This window comes from Poecile atricapillus, chromosome 10, assembly GCF_030490865.1.
Source record: "Poecile atricapillus isolate bPoeAtr1 chromosome 10, bPoeAtr1.hap1, whole genome shotgun sequence".
Taxonomy (NCBI): domain Eukaryota; kingdom Metazoa; phylum Chordata; class Aves; order Passeriformes; family Paridae; genus Poecile; species Poecile atricapillus.
In genome coordinates this window covers 15,167,764-15,184,358 of record NC_081258.1, presented here as the reverse complement: position 1 = coordinate 15,184,358, position 16,595 = coordinate 15,167,764, and the positions used below count along the sequence as shown (strand labels likewise).

At 49.2% G+C, this 16,595-nt stretch overlaps 2 protein-coding genes across 6 annotated transcripts in view; one reads left to right on the top strand and one right to left on the bottom strand.

The window, feature by feature from the left end:
- RANBP10 (RAN binding protein 10) overlaps positions 1 to 13,838 on the top strand; it is a 65,707-nt gene extending 51,869 nt beyond the window's left edge. For 4 of the 5 annotated variants that reach the window (XM_058845770.1, XM_058845772.1, XM_058845774.1 and 1 more), the window contains 6 exons: positions 815 to 963; positions 2,890 to 3,085; positions 4,424 to 4,548; positions 5,425 to 5,570; positions 6,055 to 6,166; positions 7,371 to 13,838. In XM_058845770.1, the coding sequence (XP_058701753.1) occupies positions 815 to 963; positions 2,890 to 3,085; positions 4,424 to 4,548; positions 5,425 to 5,570; positions 6,055 to 6,166; positions 7,371 to 7,501 (859 nt within the window). In that variant the 3' untranslated portion in view covers positions 7,502 to 13,838. The remainder of the gene's footprint in view (positions 1 to 814; positions 964 to 2,889; positions 3,086 to 4,423; positions 4,549 to 5,424; positions 5,571 to 6,054; positions 6,167 to 7,370) is intronic. The other variant, XM_058845771.1, reaches the window with a different exon arrangement.
- An 891-nt stretch (positions 13,839 to 14,729) lies between these two features.
- Positions 14,730 to 16,458, bottom strand: LOC131582504 (C-C motif chemokine 3-like). Its single transcript, XM_058845779.1, has 3 exons — positions 16,083 to 16,458; positions 15,348 to 15,453; positions 14,730 to 15,014 (listed from the first exon to the last, which is right to left on the bottom strand). Exons 1-3 carry the CDS (start codon positions 16,141 to 16,143, stop codon positions 14,906 to 14,908), a joined length of 276 nt encoding a protein of 91 aa, XP_058701762.1. The 5' UTR covers positions 16,144 to 16,458; the 3' UTR covers positions 14,730 to 14,905.
- Between the last annotated feature and the right edge of the window lie 137 nt (positions 16,459 to 16,595).

Below are 16,595 nucleotides of genomic sequence, written 5' to 3'. Positions count from 1 at the left end.
AATTCAAACTGTTTGAGCTCCCTTTGGGAGTCCTCTGCACAGTAGATGTAGGCCTTTTGTTGCTGCTCAGACCCAGTATAGCTTTGCCTCATGAGGTCAGGCATAGGTGAGTGAATTTTAGTTCTGCTAACTGCCAGATATTCCTTCAGAGGAGTTTCTTTTCTGGTCTTGTGGAGATCTTGCAGTGCTGGAGCAGTCTCAGTCACTGTGAAGGTTCCTAGAAAGGCAGATGTAAGGAAAAGGCTGTCTGGGGTAGAGATTAAAGGAAAAAGTGTCCCAGTTCTCCCAGCTGTACAGAGTGGCTCTCTCCAGACTTATGAGACACATGAGGACAATTCCCAGTAAAGCTAAATTAGGAGCTGTCCTCACTGTCACTGTGTATTGCATTTTTTACTCTTCCTTGTCTATTTTCCATTGGCCACCAGTATTTTTAGGTTGACGGAGTCGTGAAGGAATGATAGTATTTGACAGATTTAGTACCTACTCCCTGAAAAAAATGCTCCACAATTGTATTTTGGAGTACCTGCAGAAGAGCTGGAGGTGAAAGCTGCAAAGGAACAGTTTTTTCTTAGCACAATGGAATTATACTTGCTTTTTTGGGTATGTCTCAACATCCATTAGCATCAAAATAGAAGTTTCTGAACTCCTTCCTCTGTAGCATCACCAGAGCACTCACAATACAAAGGCATCAGGAGTCTGAAATGTCTTTTTGAAAGTTTCTGGGACTTCCCCACTTGGGACCTAAGGCAGGCTCAGTGCAGAGCATCCTGGCTGTCACGCACCCTTTTGTCCCTCTTGCCTCCCATGAAATCAGGTGCCGGCAGTTTGTGGAGATGGTGAATGGCACGGACAGTGAAGTGCGGTGTTTCAGTGCCCGCAGCCCCAGATCCCAGGACAGCTACCCCGGCTCCCCCAGCTTAAGTCCTAGACATGGATCAAGCAACTCACACCTTCACAGTACTGGTAAGTGTCCTGTGTCTCCAGATGAGGAGAGCAGATGGCAAAGGTGGATGTGGTGGTGCCTAGCATTACCTGCTGCTTTCTATGTGTTATTCTCTGAAATGTTCCTTCCCTTTCCTTCCCCAGCTGAGGGGATATTCTTTTACCACAGGTATCTCTACACTGTCACAGAATTAGTTTTGCATTAGTTATTTTCAACAATTGTCTGCAGAGCAAGTTTATTTCAGAATAAAGATGCTTTTGAAGGCAGGCTTCTACAGCAGCCGGCTGTGACTCAGTGTTTTACTGATGGAGTGCTGAGAGGAGGTCTGAAAAGCAAATCCTGTTTTCTGTACCTTGGAGTCTGCAAAATAATTGCTTTCCAGAAAGAACTGAATATAAGCTGCTTTTCCAGTGGAGCAAAAGGTCAGGGGGATGCATTGCACAAAAGTTTCTCCCTACCCTATGGACTTAACCTTGCAGGCTCTAAACATTTGAAATGAGAACAGTTCTGTTCCAGCAAAAGCCAGCTCTGGAGCATCAGCTCTTTGGAGTTCGGGAAGTTAAACTTGAGAATTTGAAGTGGAAAGAACAAGATAAATGAGGACGCCTAAGATATCTTCCTTAGGTAATTACTGACTGCAGCTTTGGAGATGGAGTGAGCCAGGAAAAATGACCTGCAGGGCCCTTGGAAACAGGCTGAGCTGCTTCACTGAACTGTGAGCTGCTCACAGCCATCTGAGTGTGTTTGGGGTTGGTATTCCCACTGCTGCATGTGACAAACTGAGTACAGGCAAATATTTAAGGAAAATGAAGACAATTTCTTGGATACCTCCAAGCTGTCACTCACCTTTCCAAGACAGTATCTTTGTTTTCCTGTGTTGTGCTGTGAGAAGCCCTGGGTGTGTTCCTTTGACTAGAAAGTCAGAATAATCCCATCAGTCTGTAAAAGCTCTTGGTAATACCCTTGTCTACATCTGCAACTGCAGTGCAAGGCAGCATTTATACATATTAGTCTTTACACATGGACATCATCTTCCACAGTTCTCTGTCAGACCTTTTTCTTTCAAAAGAGTGGTAATTTTATCAGGGCATGTTTCAGAGATGAAGCAGAAGTTTTGTGAATAGGCTAGTCTGTCTTTGTCATTAAAATGCTCAAAACAGCCCATTTGAATTTCTATGTTGCTGTGATAGAAAATAGAAATACATTCTCTGCTATAAACGTTAATTGTGGGGTCAGCTGATCAATGTGTATATATCACCATCACTTCTGGAGAGCAGCCATGCCAGGTCACATCATTTAGTGATGTGATCATTTAGTCCTGTGATCAATATTGCTTGTCTGAGGAAGAATACATGAAGACAACCACTTAGTGAGGTTTTTCCAAAATATTTTAGCCCCTGTCAGTTCTGAATCCATATAAAACTTGTGGTAATGAATAAACATTTGTGTCTTGTGTCAGTGTGTTCTGCAGCTTGATAAGCACCTTTTGTGGAGGAGCAGGTGAAATTTCAAGGCTGACTCTCAGTGGTTTCTGTTCTCCTGAGCAAGGAAGGTTAGCTTGTGCTCATTAAGAGGGTTGCTATTATGTGCTGAGTGTTGTGTGAATCACATACATCCCTAACTTTAGACAGATCATGGAAAGCCTGGGCAGTTCTCCTTTCAGCAATCATTTCTGTACTTGTGAACTGTTTCTGCCAATCTCTAATTTACAGCTTGTTTTTAGAACTTCACAAAGCTCAGATGTTGCTGTGAGCTGGGGTTCCTTTCATACTCATTTGCATCTTCTCTAAAACCCCATTGAATTTAAGAATGATGAACCATAATTTAAGATCTGCAGTCTTATTTTGCTTTCTTCCTTTGGGGCCTGCTGTCTTGCTAAATTGTTGGCTTCACAACAGAGGGACATTGTCAGTCTTGTCTCATTTTATTTTCTTCTTGGCTTTCAGGAGCAGATAGTCCAACCTGTAGCAATGGAGTCATGTCCACAAAAAGCAAACAGAGTCACAGTAAATACCCAACACTGAGTTCATCATCTTCATCTTCCTCCTCCTCTTCCCCTTCATCTGTGAACTACTCTGAGTCCAATTCTACAGATTCTACCAAATCTCAGCAGCACAGTAGTACGAGTAATCAAGAAACCAGGTATTGTTTTTTCTCTGGAGACATCTGAGGCAGGTGGGATGGTGGGAAAAGTCTCAGTCTGCTTTCTAAGGAGCCAGAAGGGCATCTGTCCTGCCCTTTTGAGCAGTACTGATTATCTACAAGGTCACTACTGTCCCAGCAGACACAAACCTCTTCTGGCTCCCCTGCTGTGGCTCAGGCTTGGAGGTTCATCTCATAAGGAATATTATGATGGTCTTGTTTTCAGGCACCAAGCTGTCCCATTACACTGATGCCTTTGGATCCCAGTGTGATAGTTTGCCCAGGAGCTTTCCCAGTCAGCCTGATGGTATTTCTGCTGCCTCAGCCAGGCACTTGTTCCTGCTGAGCAGCTTTCCTGCCTTGTACTGGGTGAGGCAGCAGCTCAGGCCACAATGGCGTGGTGCACTGCCCTCTTGTGTAATTTCCTTGGGCTACCTGTTGCCCTGTTCCTTCCTGGTGAGCCTCTGAGCCAGCAGTAATTTGTTTCATGCTGTGACAGCAGGTCAGACTGAGCCTCCCTTCTCCAAGAAGCCACAGGTGATCCAGCAGTTCAGTGAAGTCACTGCTGCCTTTTCTGGAGTGTGGAGCAGAATGAACTGTGGTGAAAACTGAGCTTCCTTTGGGCTCACTCTCCACACTGTCTGAGGCCTGAGTGGAGAGTGTCATTGTGATTAAAAGAATCTCTTGCTAATTGCAGCTGGCACTTATTCTTCAAGTGCTGTGCTGAGCATGGCTTGCAGTTTGTAGGCTCAGTTGTGACCTCTGGAGAGCCACCTAGCATGTAACTGAGTGAGAAACACTTGTTCAAACTCAATTTACCAGAATCATTTAATGATGCTGGATTTATCTTTTTTTTTTTTTTTTTTAATGTAGAGCCCAAGTTCCAGTAAGATCTTCTCATAATTTCAGTTAATCAGTAGTTAATCAGCAGTCTCAGACAGCCTGCTGTCTTGGACATTTAAGTGTTCAGTAGTGCACTGTTTTTAAGGACTGGGGATGTATCATAGTCAAGATTTCCCTCCTGTGCAGTCTCTGAGTGTGTTATCTGTTACCTGGCTGCTGTTTACTGTCCCAAGGATCATTACTTCCTGAAGGGAAAATGCAAAATGTTCAGCACCTGGAATTATGACAGGCACTTAGGGAATGGAAACCTTGTTTCATAAATTGTCTGCAGAAGCCTGCAACAATTTTTGCAGCACTGACTTGGACCATCTGGCTCCCTGTAGTCCAACTGGCACCTTTCCTGGTGTGCTGGCTATTGCTGGGCACTGTTTGGCACATAAGCTCTTCATTTCTTCCCTTTTTAATTTAGACCTTTCTTCCCTTCTTTCACCTCAGTGACAGTGAGATGGAAATGGAGGCTGAGCACTACCCCAACGGAGTCCTGGAAAATTCATCCACCAGGATAATGAACGGCACCTACAAACACGAAGAGATCCTGCAGACAGATGAGTCCAGCATGGGTAGGTCTTCAGAGGCAGGAGGGATAAAGGGAAAAAGGAGCTGGTATCAAAAGTTAAAAAGTGTGATTGGATTGTGGGGAAAAAGCATGTACTTTGGGCTCCTTTCCCCACCCAGTGAATGAAGTGCCTGCTTCATGGGGAAAATTAATCTGTCCTGGAATTAAAACTTGGTCTGGCTTTTCATAGACTCACAGCAGTGCTGGTGAAATTTTGGAGCAGGGAAAGCAACGGGAGTCAAAGGTTTGTTCTGTTCTGGTCATGAAATTGAGCTCAGACCAGACCTGGCAGAAGTGCCTGCTGGGGAGCTGAGCTGGGCTGTGCCAGGCTGGTGATGTCCAGCTGCAGAGTGGCCTCAGCACAGCTGTCAGCCATGGCTGTCTTGTTTGTGGGTACTTTAGCCAGGAGGGAGCAGATGAATCAGCTACACTACCTCTGAAACTGATTCATCCAGTTATAATGGCTCTTGTGGCCACTAATACTGGGAAGCTGGTGGTGTTGACATCTCTGACTGAAAGTTTTCTGAGTCCAGGATTTGTTAGACCAGGGGTTTCTGGGTTATATATGATGTGCTACACATACGAAAGGGTAACAGATGGGAGTTGCAAGCTCCCAGGATTTTATCAGGAGACTTGATTTCTAGGTAGTTCTCAGGCATTAAACAAAGCTCAAATCTTCCCTATATTTACCAGGCTCTATGACAAAACCCACTATTGTCTGTTGTAGGGCAGGGATCAGAGAAAGCTTCCACTGGGATAAACTTGGGCAGGAAGCAGCTGCCTGCTCCAGAAGGGGAAGGAGTTTGTGGGTATCCTGACACACAGTGGGCATTGGTGGGGAATGCACGATGATTGTTCCTTCTCCACTGCTTCTCCTTAGAAGACAGCTGCCCCCAGAGGCAGCTCTGTGGAGGGAACCACGCTGCCACAGAGAGAATGATCCAGTTTGGGCGGGAGCTGCAGATCCTGAGCGAGCAGCTTTGCAGAGAGTATGGGAAGAACACCATGCACAAAAAGATGCTTCAGGTAAGCCTAGGCCTTGTGCTGGATTGCAGCAGTTCTCTGTGCCAGGTCTGGGGTTGTGGGTTCCTTTTCAGACACCTGGGTAGGCCCCACTTCTGCACCTGCTGAGCAAGAACAGACCTACATGGGGATCAGAGATCAAAACATGAATGTAGAGCATCTACACCCAATTCTCAGCATGTGAGAGAAGAAATACAGATCCTGCCTGGCTTCCTGGAGCAGCTGCATGCTCTTCTTCTCTGCAGGTGGCACTCTACCTGCCTTCCTGTGCTGGCTCCCCTACCAGGTGGAGGGGCACCCTCTTTAATGCACTGTCTTGATGGCCCACTGTGGTCCCTTGCAGCAAAGAAGAAAAGGGCCATTTCTTTTCAGGAGGTAGGCACCTGTCACCATGGTGATTGCAGGAGGTGCCCCAGCTGGACTTGGTGGTTTTCCTGTGTGTTTGCAGCCCTGCCTGATCTCACTGTGCCTTTCTGCTCTCTCACAGGATGCCTTTAGCTTGTTAGCTTACTCAGACCCTTGGAACTGCCCTGTCGGCCAACAGCTGGACCCAATCCAGAGGGAACCTGTGTGTGCTGCTCTCAATAGTGCTATTTTGGGTAAGATCTGGTTCCTGTGGGAGTGTTTCCCCAGACATACCTCCTCTCAAGGGCTGTCCTGTGGCAGGCAAGTCTGTGAGTGTTAGGGAAAGTTCAGAAATACTTGTGTTTAGCTTTGGCCTTTCTGTTGCTGGGGACTGTCAGGGCAGTAATGCAGGAAGGGGAGTAGGAGGGGAGCCTGCAGAGAACAGATTCCCTGATACACTCTCCTTTTGACTCCCTTCCTTGCATCTTCCTTAATGCTGCTCCCAAGGATGTGCCTCAGGATTTTCCTCCCCTGCTTACTGAAGAAACTGAGATCTCTTTAATGCATTTGCCACCCCTCTCCCTTCATGGCTCTGAACCCACCTGAATAACTTTGTGGACTTTACCAGGGCTCTTTTCCAGCTGTATGGATTAGCAGAGTTCAGCCCTGGTATCATCCTGTTTTCTGGGAGGGAGTACAGGTGCATCCTCTGTATAGTCTGGCTCACTGTGCCCAGGCAGATTTCCTTTGGCATCTGTGCACCTCACACTGAATGTTCCAGAAGCAGATTTAGAAATTATCTTCTGGGGAAAGGTACAACTTGAAGGACATGCCCATGAGGACTCCTGTTCTGACTGTGTCGAGAATCAGAAATTGCATGTTTTGGGAAGGAGAGTCCCTTTCCCTGACAGTCATTGCTTGAGGAGCACAGACAAGTTGCTGAGGGCTCCACACCAGGGAGATGTGGTGTCTGGACATGCTTCATCACAAGATTACCAGACACCTTGTCTAGCTCAGCTGAGGGTTCCCTCAGAAAACATGCCACTGTAGGGCATGGTGATGAGGGAGTGAGTTCATCCAGGGCTTGGGCTGCTGTGCAGCCTTGCACAAGCGGGAGAAATGGAGAGGTTGTCTTCCACCTGGGATCAGATTCTCCTGCCTTTCCTTTTTCCTCCATGCTTTGATATCTCATGTTTTAAGGGTTTTCTGGCAAACATCATAAACAGGAGCTTTGTTGCTCTGGCCACCACAGCAGCACTCTCTCAAAGGCCCTGCTGAGCTGTGTGATGTGTCATGGGTGGTGGCACAGAGCTGGAGTAGCTTCCTTCCAGAGCCAGCACCTTCTCTCAGGGATCTGGGCTTGGTGCCCAGCTGGGATGGAGAGAGGCCTGAGTGGCAGGTGAGGCAGCACCAGCCAGAACACCCCTCCTAAACGGCTCTGTTTCTTTGCCCCCACAGAATCTCAGAACCTGCCAAAGCAGCCCCCGCTGATGCTCGCCCTGGGCCAGGCCTCGGAGTGTTTGCGGCTCATGGCTCGCGTGGGCCTGGGCTCCTGCTCCTTTGCCAGAGTAGACGATTATTTGCACTGACACCCGAGCGGGACGGAGCTGCCGTCGTGGAGTGCTGCCCTTCACCCTCTGTTGCTGCCACTCTGCACCACCACCTCGTTGGATAGCCTGACCTCCCTGCCACCGACACCCCTCTAGCACGCACACACTGCCTGTGCAAGGATTGAGTGAGTCCCTCACTGTGTGGCCATTCCTGACCCCGGGAAGACTGGCAGGTCTGCCCCGTCTCCCCGCCACTGCTGCGGCTCCAGCGGCACTCGGTATTTCGCTGGTTATTCTAATGTAGCGCCTTCTGATGTAGGGATTTTTCTCTTTTGTTTTGATTTGAGTTGTTTCTCATGGTTCCACCAATATTTTATCTGGAGAGTTTTGCTGAGCTGGTTTATGCTGATTTACTGAGGAAGCTCATCAAGTTGGTGACAGCTTGTTCTTTTCTTCCCTTCTCCCTCCATCGTGCACATACAGCATCATCCGTGCTAGTAATCCGAACTCTTCTCACAGTGGCAGTTCAGAGGGATTTTTTTTTTTATTTTATTTGAATCATGTTTATTAAAAAGGTCTCTTCCACCTCCACAAAGTCACTGATGTATTTATTACCCACAGACTCGGTCCACACACACCATACGACCCCTCAGGGTGACGTAGGTCCTGTCACACTCTGATGATGGGAATTGCAGGAGCCTGGTTCTTCATGGTGCCTCTCTTTGGAGCCCAAGGCTCTCAATCTTGGCTTTGTGAGTGGGAAGAGTAGAAGATTGACATTGCCCACGTTGATGATTGTGCTGTAGAAGCATCTCACGGCCCTGACAAAGAGTTAAATTCAGCTCTCTGAACAGCTGGAGGGACAGGACTGATGAATATGAAGTCATCTGCCACTGTATGGGTAAAATCAGGTCATGTGAGTTGGCCAGAAATATCTGTGGGTGATGCCCTGGTGGGCTGACAATTTTGAATAAAGTAGCAAATCCCCCTTTTTCTCCATGGAGGAGGGCTCTGCCACTAACACAGTAATAACAGTATTTCCTGCCCTTTCCCATCTCTGTAACACTGATCTAAATGAGCACTTCTAAATTTTGGAAGTGTCTGGAGCAACCTGGGCTGAGCTGTGCTTGTGCTTGCAGGTGGGAAAGCTGAGCTCAGGTTGTTGCAGATTGGGCTCAGTACCAGCTCTGTTGGGCCTGAGCCATTCAGAAAGGAGCAGCAGTGTTTCTTTAGGGATTATTAAGATAATTATCAAAATTTCAGGCCCAAAAGAGACCAGCAAGGGTCTGTGGGTGAGTAGCCTCTGAGTAAGATGGACTAATGTGTCCATGCTGTGTGCCAGGCGCAGGGACTTGAGTGCTACCAAGCATTCAGACCACCTGTGAGTGTTTCTGAGCATGTTCTGTTACCTGGCCAGGCTGCCTGGCAGCACCATGTGCTTTGCATCCTCTGCTGTACCATTAGGAGATGGCAGGTTCAGCCTGGCTGAACAGGAGGAGTTGGAGTTCTGCACCAAATTCATTTTAGGTCAGTAGCTCTGGGGAGGACCCAAGGGAGCTCAAACCAAACATAAATGTTACAATTCACAATTTTTTTTTTTTTTTTTTTTGGAAGGTCAGTGAAAGATGAACAGGTTTTGTTGAGGTTGCTTCAAGCACCAAGAGAGTTTGTGTGCCACTGAGAAGGAAAGTAGCAGCAGCTCAAAGCTTTAAGGATTTTCTGGGTTTGCAGGATGGATTTGCAGCTGGCACATGAGGTCTGAAATCAAGGCAGAGCAGAGGGGCAGGTGCCTGGGCAGACTGTAGCAGTGAATGTGCAGATGGTGTTGGAGATGGTTGGGAACATTATCCCTCCCTTGGGTGAAGGTGTGCAGTGTGTAGGGGCAGTGCTAGAGCCATGGTGGTCTAAGAAAACAGGAGGTTTAGAGCTGGAGGAGATACTTCTATCAGATCACAGGTACAGCTGCAAAAAGCAGAGGGAGCTCTACCACAGCCTTTCTTCCAGGGAGACAGAGAGCTGCACCAAGAAGAATTTAACTTGCCAGTCTGGGTCTTCTCTTCCAGCTCTGGGGAACAGTTCATGTGCCTGAAAGCTCATCTGTTGATTTTCAACTCTGCTGATGGATCTTAGCCCTGCCTGCTGTCCTTGCCCTGCTGCAAGTGCAGAGGTAACTCAGTGAGCAGGTTTCCTTCCCAAAGCCTCTGGTCCCAGCTGTGCCAAGGCAGCATGTGAACTCTGCCTGGTAGGATTCTCCTGCAGGCTTTCCATTCCTTAGACTCAGGCTGGCAGCACACTGCTGGGCTGATTCTGGGTACTGAGGTTGAAATACTCCAGGATCTTGCTTTGCCTTCCCCTCTTGGCAGCTTCCTCTGCTGTCAGTCACCACTTTGCAGCAGTCTGGCTGCAGTCAGACCTCTCTCATCTTTGTAGCAACACCATATTTATCTCTTTCTGAGGCTTTTTTGGTTCCTTCTCTTTGTGGTTTCTTTAAATGAGTCTCTTCATCATGTGTCATATTAGTGCCCCATTTGGTCTTTCAGCAAAGCTTTGCTGACTGTCCTAGAGCGCCTTTTTTATTTTGGTTTTGCTACCAAAAAACAAAACCAAAAAAATCAGCCAAGAGATGTTCCTAGATATCTGGTTATTTTGGTGCCAAAAAATGTGTGATGGATGTTATTTGGGTTTTTTTAATTTACTTCAAGTGTTCTGTTGGTTTCACCAGTGGTTTCTGCTTCTTGTACTCAGATTCTGATTAATGTGGCCATGACTCAGTATGGGGAAGATAAGCATGTTTGTGGTGTGTGGTGGCATGTAGGCCCCAACCTACCCTTGATTCCTAGATGGGATTTCTGATGTGGTTTTCTCAGGTTGTATTTCAAAGCCTCTTGCCTTTGAATCTCCCTGGCTGCTCTTTGATGGTTCATGTTAGCTGAAACTTGGATTATTGAAGTACTTTTTAAAAGCACAGCTAAAGTGAAATGGGGTCTGTAACACTGAATGTGGTCTAGAGAGCAGCAAACACTCCAGCTCTGTGCTCTGGACACCCCACCCACTTTCCTGACACTTGGCACTGCAGCAAAGGAAAATATTTCACAGGGACCTGGTGGAACTTGATTTCAGGCCTGCACATCCTGGGCTTTGGGTTTGAGTCCAATGCCCTGCCTGTTAAGTGGCCCTTTGAGAGGAGCATTTTGGGAACTTCAGACCTGGAGCCTTGGTTAAAGTGTCCTTCAGGAGTTCCGTGGAAAGAGGTTCATGGAGTTGAATTACATCACCAGGCTTCTCTCCCCATGAACAAGAGCTCATGCTGCCCCACAAGCTGAGAGTGAGAGCATCAAGAATACATTGGGAGAACTTTGGAGTGAGATGCACTGGAGTAGCTGGGATAAGTGTTTCTTGGAGGAGTATCCACCTCATAAACCTGGTGCTCCAGCCTGTGAACATTGTAGTGGCTCTGCTGGGTGCATTCCAGTTTGTGGATATCTCTCCTGTACCAGGGGAGCCAAATCTTCTTCTTGTTCCTCTTGGAATCATCTTGTTCCAGGTGATTTCTCTTGCTGCTCCATGAGCCTACCTTAGCAAGTATTTAACCAAAGCTACTTTAAGGCTTAGAGGGTTGAGAGAGCTCTCAGTCAAGCTCTCCTGTGGGCAAGGAGGGCAGCAGTCTTATTTCCTCTGCATCCTTCAGTGTGCTCCCAGAGCCAGCTGGTTTGGGGAAAATTTCTTACTGCTGCCAGCAATCCTTTCTTGTTTCTCTGCCTCCCACAATCTCAGTGTTCTCCCAACTGCATGACCACAGTGGTATCTGCAGTGCTGGGTGCTGTGGGAGCTGCTCCAAGACCAGGGCCAGCTCTGTGGCTCACATCTGTGCCAAGCATAGATGTGGCAACTCCAGCTGCCCTTCCTGGCTTCTTCTTCCCTGCTGGCACAAAGGGGCAGGTCTGCGTGTCACAGTCCCTTTTTGCCACCATACACTGTCCCATCAGCCTGCAGCTGGGCTGGCAGCACTTCTGCTGTTCTTCTGGGGTCTGTTTGGAGCTGAGCCCTTGTGTGTGGCCAGCAGAACAGAGAGGGACTCCCAGTGAAGCACTGGACAATATGCAGCATCCAGCCCTTTAGGGGAGGTTGTCCAGTGGATGCTCTCCCTCAGCCCGATGTGAACCAAAGCTGGAGCTTGTTGCCTTGGGATGTGTGAAAGGTGTGTGTGGTGAAAGATGGGTGCTACAGCCTCTTTCTATTTCCAGCCTCCTGATGGTCCTCACTGTGCTGCTGCCCACTGGATCTGGACACCAGGAGGTACAGCTGTGGCTGCCATGGAGAATGGGCCCCTCTGGGAGCATCATTCCTCATGGTTACCTACACCTAAGATCTTCCCATATTCTTCCTTCTCTTTTTTCACAGTCACATCTCAGTCTGTCCTCAAGCTGTGTCCTTGTTTTTCACATTTTATTAAGGCATCTTTACCATTCTTTAAATAGCTTTGTTCTTGAGGCTGCCTTGGAAAACTGGAGCAACCAGATCTGCTGGAACTAGTTCTGGGGATTGAATGTATCATTTTCCACCTATGGTATCGGGGATGATGAACCATCTCCTCCTTCAGCATTGCAGCTGTGCTTTGGTACCTGTCAGTGTTAATATGTAGCATGTGTTGCTTAGACACACATTTCAGAGTTCTGCTGTCCTGGGGTTGATAGAGAAGGTGACCTGTGGCAGCCAGGCTGTAGAGCAGTGTGTAGGTGCCATGAAGCTGTGTGGTGCACCACATGGGATCAGCAAGTTCTTCCCATAAAGAAGCAGTGCAGACTTGAACTGTCCCGTGGCAGCAGGTGGAGAGAGAGGTCCCTCATGCTCCAGTCCTGGGTGCAGTGAGGCCTCGTGGTCACTCCTGGGAAAAGGAGCAATGTCCACCCAGGAGTCCCCTTTCCAGAAGGAGCATCTTCCTTCCAGCCCTGCCATTGTGGGAGCAGCCTCAGTGGTGGGTCAGGGAGAGAGCAGATCTCTTGTGCTGGGTCTCCAGCTGTACCAAGCTGTTTGTGTGGAAGGACTTGGGGACATGGCAGGGGACGTGCTGGGTCCTTCTGTCCCAGAGGGACAAGTGATGGAGGGAACTGCAATCCAGCAGTTGATCAGAGCCAGAGCTGGCTGTGAGCCTTGTCCCATCTTCTGTGTAGGGGCAGAGAGCTGGAGGAAGTGTTGCTGGGACTGTGTGAGGGGAGCAGACTGGGAGGAAAAGGGAGGAGTTGAGAGCCTGGAGGCCTCTTCTGTAGACAACACTAGCTGCTCTCCACCATCCTTCCCTGCAACAAGAGGTGGCAGGTGATGGATGAGTGAACCTGGCATGTCAGTCCCTCTCACCACATCCCAAACCAGAACTCAGAGCCTGCAGCTTGAGCTGGAGCAGTGCCTGGCAAGCCAGGGGATCATGCAGGCTTGACGAGCACACATCCTGCCAGCTCTTTCATTTCCAGGAGAGAAGCTTAACTCTCTCCTGCTTGCAAGAAAGCCACAAGTCCCATGTTGAATTTACACTCACATCACCACTGAAACATTCCTGGAGGCCATGCAAACCTCTGCTCCTTGCTGAAAGTCCCATGGCCAGGCAGACACCTTTTCTCTGGTCACTCCACTTGGGTCCAGGCGTGTGCTTGGACACTTTTGCTCGGGAGGACTTTAGCTGCATCCTTCCTCCAGGAGGGAGCACAGAGGGATTTTTGTATGCTGGGCTTCTCACAGGCTTAGACTTGAAGAAAGGAGAAGCAGCAGCAGCTCTGGGGATAATCCAGATTTTAAAGAAAATTTGAAAACCACAAGTATGGTGACTTCCAGACCAAGGACTGCACCGGCGCTGGATTGGGATCGTGTCTCTGTCCCGCCTGTGCAGCCGGGGAGGCAGGAGGAGGCTGCGGCCCCCGGAGCTCTTGCACGCAGCAGTGCAAGCCCCAGGACCTGCCCAGCACGCAGTGAACTCTTCTCTCCTGCTGGTTGCTCAAAACTCAGGTATGAAATGCTCAGCTGGAGCATGGGGTGCGAGGTCTCCGCAGGTTTCCCGGCAGCCCTGGAGGAGCAGGCGCCGCTGAGCACAGCTCCCTGTGCCACTCCAGGCTTCTCATCGCCTTTGGAAGGGAGTTTCACCTCTTTGGTACAGCATTGGCTACGTGGACATTACACAAACTGTGCACATTGGTTCAGTCTACGCTTAGTATTTGTGAATTAAGTTATCTGATGCTTCGCATGAAAACTTCAAAAAAGGGGCTCGGGGGGGTGGATTTTAACTGAGAAAAAGCCTATGAAAATATACTGGAAATATGGTAAAGAAATTGACATTCTGCTGTATATTGACAGAATTATTTTTATTAAAATACACATCCATGTGCAAGAGCCAGTGTGGAGCTGTGTGCTTTGTCAGTCTCTGCTCACCAGGGAAGGCTGCTTGTGTCCCCTCTGACAGTCCTTGAGGTGTTTGTCTCCCAACATCTAATTCTGCTTCGGCTTCCTTTTCCACCATTGCTTCCTCCCATGGTGCTTACAGTTCATAGGCAAAAATGTCATTAGGGGTGTTTTTCCTGTGCCATTCAGCGTCCTAGAAAATACAGCCCTGAAGTGTTTTCTAGCCGTGAGCATAAAACACTGATGAAGCTTTAGGCTGAGGATCATTTGCCACATTCCTTGCTTTCACCTTTCTGAGGTTTTTCCCTTCTATGTTTGCACCTCTCCCATGAGATGGGCCAGCAGCTTGGTTTTAGTGTCTGGGATCCCACACTGCTCCCACCCCTCCCTGGCCCTGCAGAGGGGCAGGCAGCCAGGAAACCTCTGAAGGGGTTGTGTCCTCACCCTCCTGGCACTGTGGACCTTGTTCCTTATCTCCCTCAGATACCTCACAGTGGCCACCAGCACATTTGGAAGCTCTCAAGGTATTAATGGTTTGGTTGATCGGTATCTTCTCCCAGAACCCTCCCCTTAATTCTGGAGCACCTGCAAAACCCCTAGGGCTGTGAGGATGCTCTGAGGATGTACAGCTTTGCCTAGGGGTGAGGGTAACCTCACCCACGGGTCCTGGACTTGTGGGTCAAGGCCTGGCTCCACTGTCACATTCCCAGCAAAGCAGGGACAGTTTGCTCCTGGAGAAATACGAGCTTGTGGCACAGGCTTTTTTCGCTTGCAGCATGCCCTGGGTTTGTTAGGATCTACTGCTTGGTCTGGAGAATCAGGAGAAATTCAAACAGCATCTTGTGGGAACGAGTCTTTATTATAAATATTTGCTCCACAGGCACATCTTGCAGGGCAGTGACAGCAGGAGGAGCTCGCTGGCTGATCCATGGCACTGTGACACCTGATCCAGCCAGGGTACAGGGCGGCTCCTCCCGCAGTGCCCACAGCACCCGTTGGAGAAGAGCTGCCAGCACCTTTGGCTCCCTCGAGAGACAGGAACACTGGAGGGGCCAGTCAGATGGTGGATGGATTTAATTTTTTCATTTGAAGCCGTTTTATGATTTTATCCACCCAGTCCTTCCTGGGGTCGGCACAAATCTCATCACCGTTGGCAGCCACAATCCTGCAATGAGAAAGTGAGGAAAAGGAGTGAAAACATGAACCATGAGCCATTTCCTTCCTGTGTACTATTTCTTCGCTCCCTTTTTGCAGCCCCATCCTGGATCGAGGCTTGGAGCCATCTCCAGCAGCCTGTGCCCTCCATGGGCTGATGGTGAGTGTCTGAGTCTTCTCAGACCATTAGCATTAGCAGAAAGCACTAAAACCCATTTTTTCCCTTTTTTGCCCACTCCCCAGAGCTGCTGGGATCGAGCTGTCTATGGGGCAGGATGGGATGAGGGAGCAAAAGAATTGGGATCCCAGATGTGGGATGGAAAGCAAACCCTGGGATACTCACACAACTGCAGGCTTGGGGCAGTCTTTGGATGTCTCGTAGAAGCTTTGAGGGTGTCGGATGCGTTTCTGTGCATATTTAAAGCAGCATTCCACAGGTGCAAAGTGGGCTGTGGAGGGAAGGGGAGATGTTGTGAATTGCACCACCAGACAATGGCACCACGAGATTGGGAACACAGCATGGAGGCTGTGGAGCATCTCAGCAGCTCCCATAGCATCCTATGAAAGGGGTTTGTCACCCTTCCCACAGCAAGCGCAGGACTGGGATGTGGACAGAGCTGGAGCAGGGGACAGCCTGGGACCTGGCACTTCACAGCCCCAATTGCTGCAGCCCCCAGAGCACACGGTAAGGTCGGGGTGCTCAGTCTGGGGATGAAGTTTAGGTGCTTTCTGAAGCAGAGGCACAACTTGCAAGGGTGTTTTGGGAGGCTCCAAAGAGCTGCATGTTCTCCCTCCCTCCAACCCCTTGCTCATCCAGCTGAGACTTGGGGAACAATTTCCAGAGCCTCCTCCAAGCTCCTGCAGCCTCTCCCCAGGTCTGGCTTTGCTGAGACCACCCAGCACCTTCTCCATCCATCCCTGCATCCTGGGATGTGCTGCCCTGCCCTGACCAGGGGGTTGCTCCTCCTGTCAGCAGCACCATTCCCTGCTGGCATTTCCTGCCTGACCTCCCCAAAGGGATGTCCCCAGTGGGGGCTCAGAGCCCTGAGCTGCAGCTGTGGCCCCTGAGGTTCCTTACCTGTGGCGTGGTGCAGAGTGAGGAGCAAGCTGAGCAGCAGGACAGTCCTTGCAGGGAGCATGGTGGCTGTGTGGTGGCTCTTCTTTGTCCTCTGTGTCACCCTGCCCGGTGCCTGGTGGCTGTGGCTCTCTCCACGCCGTCATTTATCCTCTGCCTTCCACCCACGTAAGCTGCATTTCCAAAAATTTCAGACGTGTACTAGGAAACCAGGGTCAAGGGGGTTTCTGTCGTTTATTTTTGGAATGCATCCAGCGATGGAAAAGTTCAAGGAGCAGTTCTGCATTCTGTGGAGGAGCTGTGACGTGGCAAGGGAGCTTCCAGGAACTGAAAGCAGATTAGAACTGTCTTCCCATGCAGGCAGAACATGAAGTCTAATGCTCATCTGTTTCTAACAGGAGAGACAGCCCACACTCCCTGAGCAGGGACAGCACTCGCCTGGGTTTCATTGGTTTGCCCAGTGTCAAAGGCCAGCGATGGAGCCCCATCCAAACTGACCTGCCCAGGCACCTTGGC

Excerpts from the sequence above, each read along its gene's own strand:
- LOC131582504 (XM_058845779.1), bottom strand. The coding sequence starts at position 16,143 with ATGCTCCCTGCAAGGACTGTCCTGCTGCTCAGCTTGCTCCTCACTCTG. Across the intron at positions 15,454-16,082 it reads CACTCTGCACCACGCCACAG|CCCACTTTGCACCTGTGGAA; the intron begins GTAAGGAACCTC and ends TTCCCTCCACAG. Across the intron at positions 15,015-15,347 it reads TGCCCCAAGCCTGCAGTTGT|GATTGTGGCTGCCAACGGTG; the intron begins GTGAGTATCCCA and ends TTCTCATTGCAG.